Raw genomic sequence first — 12,854 nt, forward strand, 5'->3', positions numbered from 1 at the left:
AGTGTTCTTCCTCTTCTGGGTCCATAAGTGAACCGTGGTCCGAGCACGATAGGGACCTCTCTTGTTCCAAGACAAAGAAAGATACTAATGGACCCCAACTAAATAATTTCTCTGAAAATAAATAAATCGCATGAAGGAAATAAACTGCTACTTAAAAAATGATTATTCTCACCAATTATTTAAAAGAAAATCAGTTAATCCAAACTAATTTTTACTAAGTTATCTGGCAAATTAGTGAGCATATTTTATAAATATTTCTTTCTCGTTATATTATTTACCGAAATGAAAAGAGATCATTTTATATATGCTGTCATAGACTCATAGCATAGTCAAAATTCTCGACCTCTTATGGTGCGTATCTCCATTCAAGACAACAATATCTCAACCTGTTTTGCTGTCTCATTAAAAACATTGTAACATTCATCGTTTTCGTCGTCATCACATCTCTTTTTTGTCTTCTCCTTCTCAAATGGTTAATCAGTCTTGAACTATTATATTGTTAAAAATCAGCTGTGCAGGTGTCGAGAGTGAAGGAGGCAAAAGATGGTGAGTTTGAGTTACTTTATACACACGTTAGGGCTTCTCGTGCTCTGTTCTTCTTCAGTGGCAGCTAACAAAGAACCACTTTCAAAGGCCAAGTATAAAGACCCGAAAGAGCCATTGGAAGTCAGAATCAAGAACCTGATGAGCCATATGACCCTCGAAGAGAAACTCGGGCAGATGGTTCAGGTGGAACGCGTCAATGCCACAACTAAAGTCATTAAAAACTACTTCATCGGTATGATTCTTGACCCTCCAAGAACATTGTTCAAAAACCTATACCAATATTCATTGAGTTATGTGTGCAGGGAGTGCTTTTAGCGGTGGAGGGAGCGTGCCGGCGCCTAACGCCACCCCTGAAGCTTGGGTGAAGATGGTGAATAAGATACAAAAGGCAGCTCTTTCGACCCGCTTAGGGATTCCCATTATCTACGGGATCGATGCTGTTCATGGTCACAATAATGCATACAATGCCACCATTTTCCCGCATAACGTAGGCCTCGGAGTCACCAGGCAAACTCTCACAGAGAATCTCTTAATGAATAAACGGATATGAAATCATTAACTAATATATAAAATAATATGGTTAATCTAGTTATCTCCGATTGGTTTTAAGTTTGAAAATTTATTATAAACTTTAGTTTAACAGAAAATCTGTTTAACTAATGACCTGATGGGCATTGTTTCTTACTACTGTTGTATTCATCTGTTAGGGACCCTAACCTTGTGAAGAGGATTGGTGAAGCAACTGCTCTTGAAGTTAGAGCGACAGGAATCCAATATGTCTTTGGGATACCAATGTGGAGGCTGGACACACGCTGATAACTTGTGGCGGGAACACACGCTGATAACTTGGGATACCAATGTGGAGGCTGGACTATCACTTGGCAAGGCCTCAATAGCAACAATCTCACCATAGGTATACACACACTTTTCAAATAAATCATCATTTCTTCATAAATTTTTGTTTTTGGTATTGTTAAATCATCATTTCTTCATTAATATTTTATTCTTCATTATTTTTTGGATAAGATATATATATATATATATGTGTGTTATTTAGTTTCGCATTTATTTATTTCTTTTAAGCATTATCTTCTTACATTTGTTAAAACAGAGAAGACATGACCTGTAGTGTTTCTCAGACATGTTAAAGATCATTACAGAACAACATTACCAATCTAAGATTGAGTTCTTTTTGCAGGTACAACCATCCTCACCGCAGTAAAAAATACGGTGGATCCGACCACAAAAGTCATCTACAACGAGAATCCAGACACGAACTTCATCAACTCAAGCCGCTTCGATTACGCGATCGTGGTCATCGGGGAGACACCGTACGCTGAGGGATACGGAGACAGCACGAACTTAACCATAGCCGAACCGGGTCTTAGCACTATGGAGAACGTGTGCGGGCTGGTGAAATGCGTGGTGGTGGTCGTCTCGGGACGTCCGGTGATGATGCAGCCTTACGTGGGGAAGATCGATGCTCTGGTTGCGGCGTGGCTTCCAGGAACGGAAGGGCAGGGAGTGGCTGATGTTTTGTTCGGAGATTATGGATTCACCGGGAAGCTAGCTCGGACGTGGTTCAGGACGGTGGATCAGTTGCCAATGAACGTTGGTGACCCGCATTACGACCCGTTGTACCCGTTTGGATTCGGGTTGACCACAAAGCCAAATAAACAGCTTTGAGATTTCGTTTAGTGTGGATTGGCGCCAAAGTTGAAAGTTAGTTAAGAAAAATCTATAAATTATATTTTTAATCATTTTTGATAGCTTAAACAATTTTAGAAAGACTTGGTTCCCATGAAATTTGAATTTAAATTTAAAACAATTTAAAATATATTTTTAAAATGTTCAAGTATCTATATAAAAAAGTATACAACGTTAAAAATATGAAATTCGTGTGGCGTTACTTCACTCTTCAAGCTCTAAAGCTTTGAAATATTTACCATCTAAAAGATAGGTTCCAATGGAGAGTCGAACTGCCCATAAGTCCTTTGGTTTTCTGGACACGATTCTGCAATAATTAAAAGAAAATAAAATGGTTAAGGAACACAAGAACGTGAAACTCTAGGTGTCTTAATTACCAAGAAGACATGGTTTTCTATGAGTTTTATGATTAGTTTGAGTTTTGTCCTAAAATTTAAACGGTTAATGGAATATGGATGAAGAAGGAGAAGGAGAAGACCTTCCAACATCGCCAGGCTTAACCAAGCCAGAGTTAGCCCTTAGACAAGGCATTGAAGCGGCTGTTTTTATCACTTTAGGGGCTTCCACGATGATGATTGGTGATCCAACTTGGAGCTTCGATTTTGGTGGGGGAGGCTCTTGAGCAGTCTCACAGCATCTCACAGTGAGTCGTGGGGGTGAAGGATACACTGTAACATACCCCTGACTGCGTCTTGGAGAATCTAGTAGAAGAAGCAAAGGATAGGGCCATGGAAGAAGCAATTGTGAGTCTTGGGTTGTATGAGTGGACGAAGTAGGATTTTATCTTGGAGTAATTGCTTGTAAGCCAATGATCCCAGGTTATGTACATAAGTACATTGCTTCGGTTTTGTTTTGGTTTACACTTTGGTTGACCAGAGATCTGGCAGAAACCATACTTAGCCAGCCAAACGGATTTTTTTCATTCTATACTTTACACTATAGAAAAGTTTTCCATAAAAAGAGTTTTCACATTTCTCATACTCGAAAAACCCTTAAAAAGTATTTGAAATCATTCTATACTTTACACTATAGTGTTATTCAATTTATTGATATTCTAATTCTATTAAGTATTCGTGTTATTCTTGGTAGATTTCATGGTAAAATGTATTTGAAAAAAGGGATTGATGAAAATTTTTGGTAAAAACGATGGATTCCGTGGAATATGTGATTGTGTTATAATTAAAAAAAGTTCTAAAAAAAAGTTCATATATTTTAAAATTATTATTTTTTTATTTAAAAAAAAAACTTTTTCACCCAAAAAATATTTAATAACGAACAAACCCACAGACAATAATAGTTATATATATGGATGTCAAAATGGGTAAAACTTAATGGATCAATCTAAACCATGGATCTTGATGGATAGAAAAATTGGATACAAATGAATTCATATAATTTATATAAGAAATTTTCTAAGTAGTTTCTAATTTTTAAATATTTTATTTTGTGCAATTTGTATATATATTTATAATTTATACTTTACTATAACATAAGTTCTTTTTTATAAAAAGAATAATTAAGAACATGTCATTTTTATTTTATTTGGAAATAATAGTTACAATATTTTTGATAATTTTTAGTGGTAAATTATAATTATTTTGTTGCAGTATTTTAAAGTAATGTATTAATTATTTTTTGAAAAACTAGAAATACAGAAAAATAAAAAAAAATCAAAACCAAAATCTAAAAAGTCAAAAACTAAAAAAAAAAACTGAAAATAAAAAACTAAAATTTAAAAACTGCTAAAACCGAACCGGATCACAACCAGACCGACTACATCCTTTCCTCCTGATCAAGAAAACTCTTTGCAGCTTCCTACAAAAATCTCAGAAGACAGTTATAGATCTTTCTTCATTCCATCAAATTCTTTCCAAAATCCTCAATTCTCTCGAAACCCCGGAATCCTCCTCATATCTCAGAAGGAAAAAATCTTTAATGGATGCACCACCGTCTCTTTCCGAGGAAAGCTTGAAGCTTGAGCTCGAGGATCTGCAGAAACAGCTGAACAAAAGCTGAGATTCGAGACATCCGTTCGTTCTATTCATTCTCTCCTCCGTGATCGCTACTCTTCCTCCTCTCCTTCTCTCCGCAAACAGGTTTGTTAATTAATTATTTACTTTAGGGATTGAATTAGGAATCAAGTTTCTTCCTTTCGTGTTCTTTCATTACAATTGTGAAGAGTCAATTGATCCGACATGAGTTTCAAAGGTGGAACTTGTTTCGTTCGGTTTCAATGTTATGTTTGTCTAGTTACCTTTCTGACCCGACAACATTGTTTAGTTTTAAGACAAACATATACAAACATTGATGCTGTCTTGTATATATATATATATATATATATATATTAGGAATCAAGCATCTTTCTTTCTTTCTTTGTTTCCATTACAATTGTGGAGAAGGTTTAGTCTTAATCCAAAGGATCTATCTTTCCGACATGAGAGTTTCAACAGACACTTTGTTTTGTTCTGTTTCTATGTTGTAACCGAATAAAATGTTTGTGTAGTCATATCAAGCATCTTCCTTTGTGTTCACCATTAACAATTGTGGAGAAGGTCCATCTTTACGTCAAGTTGATCCAGATTCTTTGTTTTTTTGCTCTGTTTCTATGTTATAATCGAATGAATGTTTTTGTAGTTTACCTCTCTCTCTGACACGTGTTTGTGCAGTTCTATACAGTTGTATCTCGTGTGGCAACTGTTCTGAAGACGAGATACACAGCTACTGGCTTTTGGGTTGCGGGGCTGAGCCTCTTCGAGGAAGCTGAGCGGCTCGTCTCTGATGCTTCCGAGAAGAAACACTTGAAATCTTGCATCGAACAAGCCAAGGAGCAGCTAACCGAGGTAGATACTCAGCCGACGACCGAGAGCGCACCGCAAGGCTATCTTTTCGAGGGGCATCTGACGGTTGATCGCGAGCCGCCGCAGCCTCAGTGGCTGGTGCAGCAGAATCTCATGTCTGCTTTCTCTTCTATCGTTGCCGGTGAATCCTCCTCTAATGCTGCTGATGCTATTGGAAACGCTCTTGGGGAAACGGCTAACTTGATGCAAGAACTCATCAATGGTCTTGACAGTATCATCCCAGAGGTAGTTTTTTATTAATCATTTAGCATTGACCTTTTCTTCTATTATTTTAAAAAAAAAAATATATCGTCTATTCAGATACTAGAAGAAGGAGGACCACCAAGAGTACCACCGGCGAGTAAAGAAGTAGTGGAGAAACTTCCAGTGATTGTGTTTAGTGAGGAGATGCTTAAAAAGTTTGGAGCAGATGCAGAATGTTGTATCTGCAAGGAGAATCTGGTAATCGGCGACAAAATGCAGGAGCTGCCATGCAAGCACACGTTTCATCCTCCTTGTTTAAAGCCTTGGCTGGTATATATATTAGAAAAAAGAAACCATCCTTGTTTTCACTGTTGTTGAAAGTTGCATTATTTATATAGCTTACAGAGTAAGAACAATAGCTTATGATTGTGTGCTGTGTGACAGGACGAGCATAACTCTTGCCCTATATGCCGCCATGAGTTACCGACAGATGATCAGAAGTACGAGAGCTGGAAAGAGAGGGAGAAAGAGGCTGAGGAAGAGCGTAAAGGCGCAGAGAATGCTGTCCGTGGAGGCGAATATATGTACGTTTAGAAGAATAGTGTGACACACTTCATCTGCGTTCTTACATCTCCCATGTTATGTATTTTACTCTTTTTTTTTCTACTATGTATTGATCTCATTCTTACCGAACTTCATTCCCATAATGAATACATAAATTCTCACTTTGAATATATATCATCACATACTGACCCAAGCATGTTTTTAGTTACATCAATAATCCTTTAATTAATTACTCTCTCCGTTTCAGATTAATTGTCGTTGTAGAAAAAAAAATTATTTTCAGAATAAGTGTCGATTAATTGTCGTTGTAGTAAAAAAAAATTTTTTCAGAATAAGTGTCGTTTTATAATTTCGATGCAAAATTTATTAATAAGATTTTTTTATTTATTTTTATTGGTTGAAATATAGTTAGTTGTATGGATAATGACTTTTTTGTTTTGAAAATATACAAAATTAAATATTTTCTTAATTTGTGTGCATAAACCTAAACCTAAAACGACGAATAAAGTGAAATGGAGGGAGTATTTATTACAAAATAAGAATCAATTAGACTTGTGAAACGATTACATTCAGCCAATATACAAACGCGCACACACACGCATTGTTAAAACTGATATAAAAAAAGAGGAGTGGGACGGTAAATCATCAATTGGTCTCACAGGCTGCTTAAGGTGCAACAGATGAACTGGCTGCTTCATTTTTACCTGCCAAAAGCTTAGCGGTAAGTGCCTTTTAAATCCAGTTTTGGTGGATCGGCCGCGTAACAGGCGAGAGAAGAACGATGAGGATAAGGAAGATTAAGAAAGTAGTAGTAGTAGAGAGAGTAGAAGTCACATGTTATGTTGTGATGGATGGAATGGGAAGTAAAAGAAAAGAGAGATGTAGTAGTAGTATTTATTAAGGGAGTGTGGATGAATTAGCAGTGACCTGGCTGGAGCCAAGTCAAGACTTCAATTGACAACGTGCTTTGGTGTTGCTCAAAATTCAGAAACATTACACTATTTAAGCCAACCATTATCGGGAAGTATCTTGTAGGTACTATGAACTTACATAGTCATTAATGATTGGCCCAGTGGGCTCGAATAGGGCTTAGTCTTATCTTGTTGATAGTCGATGACTCATCATTATATATCTTTTAGTGTGCAATTTAAAAATGACATCTGAGAGGGGGGTATTACTGTCTCTGTGCTTTTCTTCTAGGGTTCACAAAGATCTAACTTTGTTCATTTCTACTCTCTCTACTTACCTTCACCACAAGATACTTCGTCTTCGGAGACTTCCTACACCGAGAAGCCCACTGTCGTCTCCCGATCTTATCAATGCCGGTATGACTCTCACGTCGTCTCTTTCATTCTTTTTTTTTGTTTTGCGTTCTCGTTTGCCGCCAAATTAACTTTCTCTATTCGTATTGTAATTAGATCGATAAGATCTTCAAAGATGATGCTAGTGAAGAGAAAGGGGAACGTGCCAGGATGGTGAAGCTTCTTCTTTCTTTATCCTTTAGGTGGTTTTGTCAGATTCACTGTTACTGGTTTTAATCTGATTTTGTTTTTTTTTTGGTTTGCTCGTTTAGGCATCATTCATTGGTGCAATGGCCGTTGCTGATCTCGTTAAGTCTACCTTAGGCCCTAAGGGAATGGTATCTTCCAAAATCCCTAATGTTTTATGAGCTCAAAATTCGATTTTAGCTTTATTATTGAATTGTTTGCTGAGTGTTTTGTATTCTTTTTTAAGGATAAAATCTTGCAATCTACTGGTAGAGGTCATTCCGTCACTGTTACCAACGATGGTGCGACTATTCTCAAGTCGCTTCACATTGACAACCCCGCTGCTAAAGTTCTTGTTGGTATGTGTTTCTTTAGTTTTTCAGATTTGTTTGCTTTTATGTTGGAGATTTCTCATTTCTTGTATTTGATTTATTGTTTCTTCAGATATCTCGAAGGTTCAAGATGATGAGGTTGGTGATGGGACTACTTCTGTTGTTGTTTTGGCCGGGGAGCTTTTGAGGGAAGCTGAAAAGCTTGTAACTTCTAAGATCCACCCCATGACGATTATAGCTGGTAAGCTTCTTAATATCTATTTTAAGTGTATAGATGATATAAGCTTCTTTCCAATATGACGATGATGTCCATTTTCTGGTTTTTTTTAGGTTACAGGATGGCTGCAGAGTGTGCTCGTGATGCTTTACTAAAAAGAGTAATTGATAATAAGGAGAACGCAGGTAACTCATTATTAGAGCTGCCAATTCTCTTGTTTGGATGATTTTTTTTTTCATGGTTGGTTGAGTTCAAGCAGTGTTTTCCTTTACGATTAACTTTTGGAAATCATGCTGTTGTTTACAGTATTTTGTTTTGTGTCAATGCAGAGAAGTTTAGGTCAGACTTGATGAAGATTGCAATGACTACGTTATGCTCCAAAATTCTCTCGCAAGACAAGGAACACTTTGCAGAAATGGCTGTGGATGCTGTTTTCAGGCTGAAGGTTCCATCCCTGCCTCCTTTTTGAAATTCGTTTTGGATTGCTAGTATGATTTTTTTCTTACATTCTGGTGTTGTCGTTCAAATAGGGAAGCACAAATTTGGAAGCTATTCAAATCATCAAAAAGCCTGGAGGTTCTCTGAGGGATTCCTTTCTGGATGAAGGGTAAGAAACCACTTGTGCCTTTTTGCACCTGTTCAACTTCTGTTACCGAGAGCTATTGATCTCTATTTAGTGTTCATTTGTTCATGGTTACTATGTCGTGTTTCTACTGCTTTCCTGTTACAGAGATTATTACCTTAGGTGTATGTATAGCCGTGCGTTAGAATGATGAAATGCATTATGTCATCATGTTATTGTGCGTTCCTCCTTTTGTGCATCCAGTAATATTGTTTTCTGACATCTCAAACGTTAATCTATTCCCTTCAGATTTATTCTTGACAAGAAGATCGGAATTGGGCAGCCAAAGCGCATCGAAAACGCAAAGATCTTGGTAGCAAACACTGCAATGGACACTGATAAAGTGAAAATTTATGGTGCACGTGTCCGTGTGGATTCTATGACCAAGGTGGCCCAGATCGAAGGGGCTGAGAAGGAAAAGATGAAAGACAAGGTGAACAAGATACTAGCCCACGGTATCAACTGCTTTGTTAACAGGCAGCTGATCTACAATTTCCCCGAGGAACTCTTCGCAGACGCTGGTGTGCTTGCTATTGAGCATGCTGACTTCGAAGGAATAGAGCGTCTTGGTCTGGTCACAGGCGGTGAAATAGCTTCGACCTTTGACAACCCGGAATCTGTTAAGCTTGGACATTGCAAGCTCATCGAAGAGATCATGATTGGTGAAGACAAGTTGATCCATTTCTCTGGTGTTGAGATGGGCCAGGCTTGTTCAATTGTTCTAAGGGGTGCTAGGTAGCCATTCTTCACTCCCGCTTCTTAGAAATAATTTGTTTAGACTTGTCTTGTTTGTATTTTTTTGATTGTGGTCACTTTGTTGCAGTCACCATGTTCTAGACGAGGCTGAACGATCACTCCACGATGCCCTGTGTGTTCTCTCCCAAACAGTGAATGACAGTAGAGTCTTGCTCGGAGGTGGATGGCCAGAGATGGTGATGGCAAAGGAAGTAGATGAGCTTGCGAGGAAAACAGCTGGCAAAAAATCTCACGCCATCGAAGCTTTCTCACGGGCTCTAGTGGCTATACCGACAACAATCGCAGACAATGCTGGTTTGGACAGTGCAGAATTGGTGGCTCAGCTTCGTGCAGAGCACCACACTGAAGGGTGTAACGCTGGGATCGACGTCATCTCCGGAGCTGTAAGTAAAACTCTAAATATAAAAAAAAAGATTGGTATATGGATTAGACTTTAAATTCGATGATAATGAATATTGATCGTGTACAGGTAGGAGATATGGAGGAAAGAGGAATCTATGAAGCATTCAAAGTGAAGCAAGCGGTTCTGCTTTCAGCGACAGAAGCAGCTGAGATGATACTGCGAGTGGATGAGATCATTACATGTGCTCCTAGGAGGAGAGAAGACAGGATGTGAAAACACATCACGTGCACATGGTGGGAGAGAGATTTCATGATTAGACCACCACACCCTCCTCCCCAGTGGCCATGTCCAGCACATTGGATTGTGTTTTCGATTTGGATCAGAAAACAGCTTTAAATGTTTTAATGTTTTGCTTCTTAAACTTTGTTTGTTTTCCTAAATCTAAATATTGTTTTGATTTTTTTTCTGAGGTGTTTTGACAAAATGTGTTCCTAGGAGTTAAACTTGTCGTCTAGTAACTTCAAACCACTTTTGTCCAAAGAAAAAAGTAACTTCAAACCACTAGGGCCACATGCATACAAGATACTAAACTTTCACTAAGATTAACCGAATATCTTGAGTATTTATTCTTTCTGCGTCAGAATATTTCAAATGTGTTTTTACAGTTTTGAGTTTTTTTTACAAGCTTTTAAATATTTTAATGATTAGACTTGTTCCATAATCCGTTGGGTTTTTTAGAGTAAAAATATAATTTGTAAAAAGAATAACAGAATAATAACAGAATACAAGATCAGTTAAGTTATATGGACTCATTTAACTACAAAACTCAAATGATCCTTCTGACTGTTTGTAAAATTCTGTAGTTCATCTTTTGTAAAATTCTACAAAAGATATTAGTCGTCACCTAAAACTATAAACGTTATGGTAGTATGTAGTTGTAAAGTTTGGTCAACCGACCAAAACACGTTGTAAAGGGAAACAGATCATAACATGGGACCTAATAATCGCGAGCTTTAGTTATAGCGACACCCTTTTTATCAATTGTCTTACCAGAAAATCATGTAGCTTTTATAGAAGATTTGGTTATTTGAATCTCAAAAATATCCATGATTTTATAGCTTTAGATTTCTTTTACCAGAACAGTTAAAAGACACACCAATTTAATGGAAGTTCATGATAAAATTGATCTGACATGAACTCACAGGGTTTCTTTTCAACATCATGTCACAACTCTTTTTATTCTTGAAACTTTTGCTTTCACTATTGTCCATGGATTAGCCTTTCATTTTGTGTTTAGATGAATGCATCTAAGAAAGCTTTAATATATCTTGTAGATAACTCGTTTTTTTCTTGATTTCATTAACATCCGGATGACAACAATTTTCTTGTTACACACTTCATTTGAATTGTTTTGAAGCAAACCAGTAAAAAAAATAAGATACAGATGGATTCATGGATTTATATGATAAAACTATATTCACTTACAATTATATCTATACGAGTTTGATTCTTGATTAGTCTGATAATAATAAAATAGAGAGTTAATCATGAAATTAGATGATTGATTTGCATATGAGCCGATTAGGTGGTTGGTCGACTAATCTTAACTGACACTATCTCATATCTGATGTTAAAAGTGTTTGGTATTTTCGAATGATTTGATTAGCTTCAAAAATAATTTTTAAAACATTGATTGTTTTGAAGTATTTTGGATAATTTGTTCTTTTAAAAAATAAGTACATGATGGCCGCCGATAAGTTGTGAAATGGTTAATTCAGCCAGTATGGATATATATTAGAAGAAGTACATTACACTATGCATGGGTCGTATCTGGTTTTGGGGATGTCAACTGGACACTCTATCCATGGGACGTCCATGTCCAAATTAATATGGACTAATATGGACATGCCCAAATTCGTCCAAAATATTTTGTTGTCCAACTGGACAATGCCCAAATACGCCCAAAGACCAATGGATAAGACCAGATGGACATGAGCCGTCCAAATCATTAAAATGTCTAGGGTTTTTAATTGGGGAAAATCATTTTTTCATTTGGCCGTCACTCTTATCTCTCGATCTCAAGCTTTCGATCTCAAGCTCTCCATGACTTCATCTCTCTCGATCTCGAGCTCTCCATCTCTCTGACGAAAACCCATCTCCGTCGAGCTCTCTCTCTTCTCCGACGAGCTCTCTCTTCTCCGACGCGAGCTCTCCATGACTCCATCTCTCTCGATCTCGAGCTTTCCATCTCTCTGACGAAAATCCATCTCCAGTGAACTGGACTCCATGGACAGTCCAACTGGACATGGTCCTATTTGGACATGAACTATTTGGACATGGTCCTATTTGGACATGGACTATTTGGACATGGACCTATTTGGACATTAAGACCAAAAACGCCCAAAAGAAAAAAAGCCCATCTGAACATGTACACTTCCGTCCGGACAGCCCAATTGACATCCCTATCTGGTTTGCTTCTGATTGGGACGAGCAAAAGACTGCAAATGAACAGCATTACTTACCAGAACAAAAGCGACCAACACCAATGGGAATGATCTACTATTTGTATGGATGACATGTTTTCTTTTGTCAACAGATGATGTGTTAATTAGTCAGATAAAACTTATCAGTAAAGGTATTTCATAAGCGTAATTATTAAATATAATTAAGCTCTTGGCCGGTCAATAATCACGTAGGTTTTGTAGAAGAAGATTGTCTAATTGTGACCCTGCTAATGTGTCAAAAGGCAGAATGACGCCACACAATTTAACTTTTCAAAGCATAAATTAAGATATTATTACAGTAACTATATCTTTTTGGTCATCGAATAGTCATATTCCATTAAAATCAAGATAACAAATTGTAAAATAGTGTTTCTCTTTTTGGTAAAGAAGAAAAAAAGTAAAAAAATTAAAATAGAGAAGCTGACTTTAGTTGAGACCAGATGAGTATGACATGAACGGCACAAATGCTTCCCATCACGTCATTAATATGAGCCCTATAGTTTTTTTTCTAAGAACCACATTTTGACAAGAATCTCCTCCAATTTTGTTGAAACCATATGAATGATTCGTATGAAGTAATCAAGTAAAGCAGAAAATGCTTATATTCTCATTGAATTATTAAACATATCATCTCCTTTTTACATTATAATTAAAGTGAATACTAGGATAGTACCCGCGGTTTTATCCGCGCTTTGAAAAAGCGCGGATTTTTATTTTTTAATATCAAATTTATTA

At 37.0% G+C, this 12,854-nt stretch overlaps 4 protein-coding genes across 4 annotated transcripts; 3 read left to right on the forward strand and 1 right to left on the reverse strand.

The window, feature by feature from the left end:
• The first annotated feature begins 22 nt into the window (after nt 1-22).
• LOC108845572 (uncharacterized) lies at nt 23-2,232 on the forward strand. Its single transcript, XM_057005194.1, is given in 4 exon segments — nt 23-778; nt 849-1,053; nt 1,254-1,459; nt 1,745-2,232. Coding segments are annotated over 4 exon segments (1,134 nt in total). The 5' UTR covers nt 23-543.
• A 109-nt stretch (nt 2,233-2,341) lies between these two features.
• On the reverse strand, nt 2,342-3,052 carry LOC108848027 (protein CHLORORESPIRATORY REDUCTION 42, chloroplastic-like). The gene is given in 3 exon segments (XM_057005193.1): nt 2,342-2,560; nt 2,732-2,907; nt 2,909-3,052. Coding segments are annotated over 3 exon segments (354 nt in total). The 5' UTR covers nt 2,984-3,052; the 3' UTR covers nt 2,342-2,457.
• A 974-nt stretch (nt 3,053-4,026) lies between these two features.
• Nucleotides 4,027-6,030, forward strand: LOC108844294 (E3 ubiquitin-protein ligase AIP2). The gene is given in 5 exon segments (XM_018617522.2): nt 4,027-4,258; nt 4,261-4,349; nt 4,920-5,336; nt 5,412-5,624; nt 5,739-6,030. Coding segments are annotated over 5 exon segments (939 nt in total). The 5' UTR covers nt 4,027-4,188; the 3' UTR covers nt 5,889-6,030.
• A 994-nt stretch (nt 6,031-7,024) lies between these two features.
• On the forward strand, nt 7,025-10,078 carry LOC108847991 (T-complex protein 1 subunit beta). Its single transcript, XM_018621385.2, has 11 exons — nt 7,025-7,183; nt 7,277-7,333; nt 7,432-7,497; nt 7,593-7,704; nt 7,790-7,918; nt 8,008-8,079; nt 8,224-8,339; nt 8,425-8,501; nt 8,766-9,251; nt 9,340-9,655; nt 9,742-10,078. Exons 1-11 carry the CDS (start codon nt 7,178-7,180, stop codon nt 9,886-9,888), a joined length of 1,584 nt encoding a protein of 527 aa, XP_018476887.1. The 5' UTR covers nt 7,025-7,177; the 3' UTR covers nt 9,889-10,078.
• Nucleotides 10,079-12,854: the final 2,776 nt, after the last annotated feature.

Source organism: Raphanus sativus, chromosome 3 (genome assembly GCF_000801105.2).
Source record: "Raphanus sativus cultivar WK10039 chromosome 3, ASM80110v3, whole genome shotgun sequence".
NCBI lineage: Eukaryota > Viridiplantae > Streptophyta > Magnoliopsida > Brassicales > Brassicaceae > Raphanus > Raphanus sativus.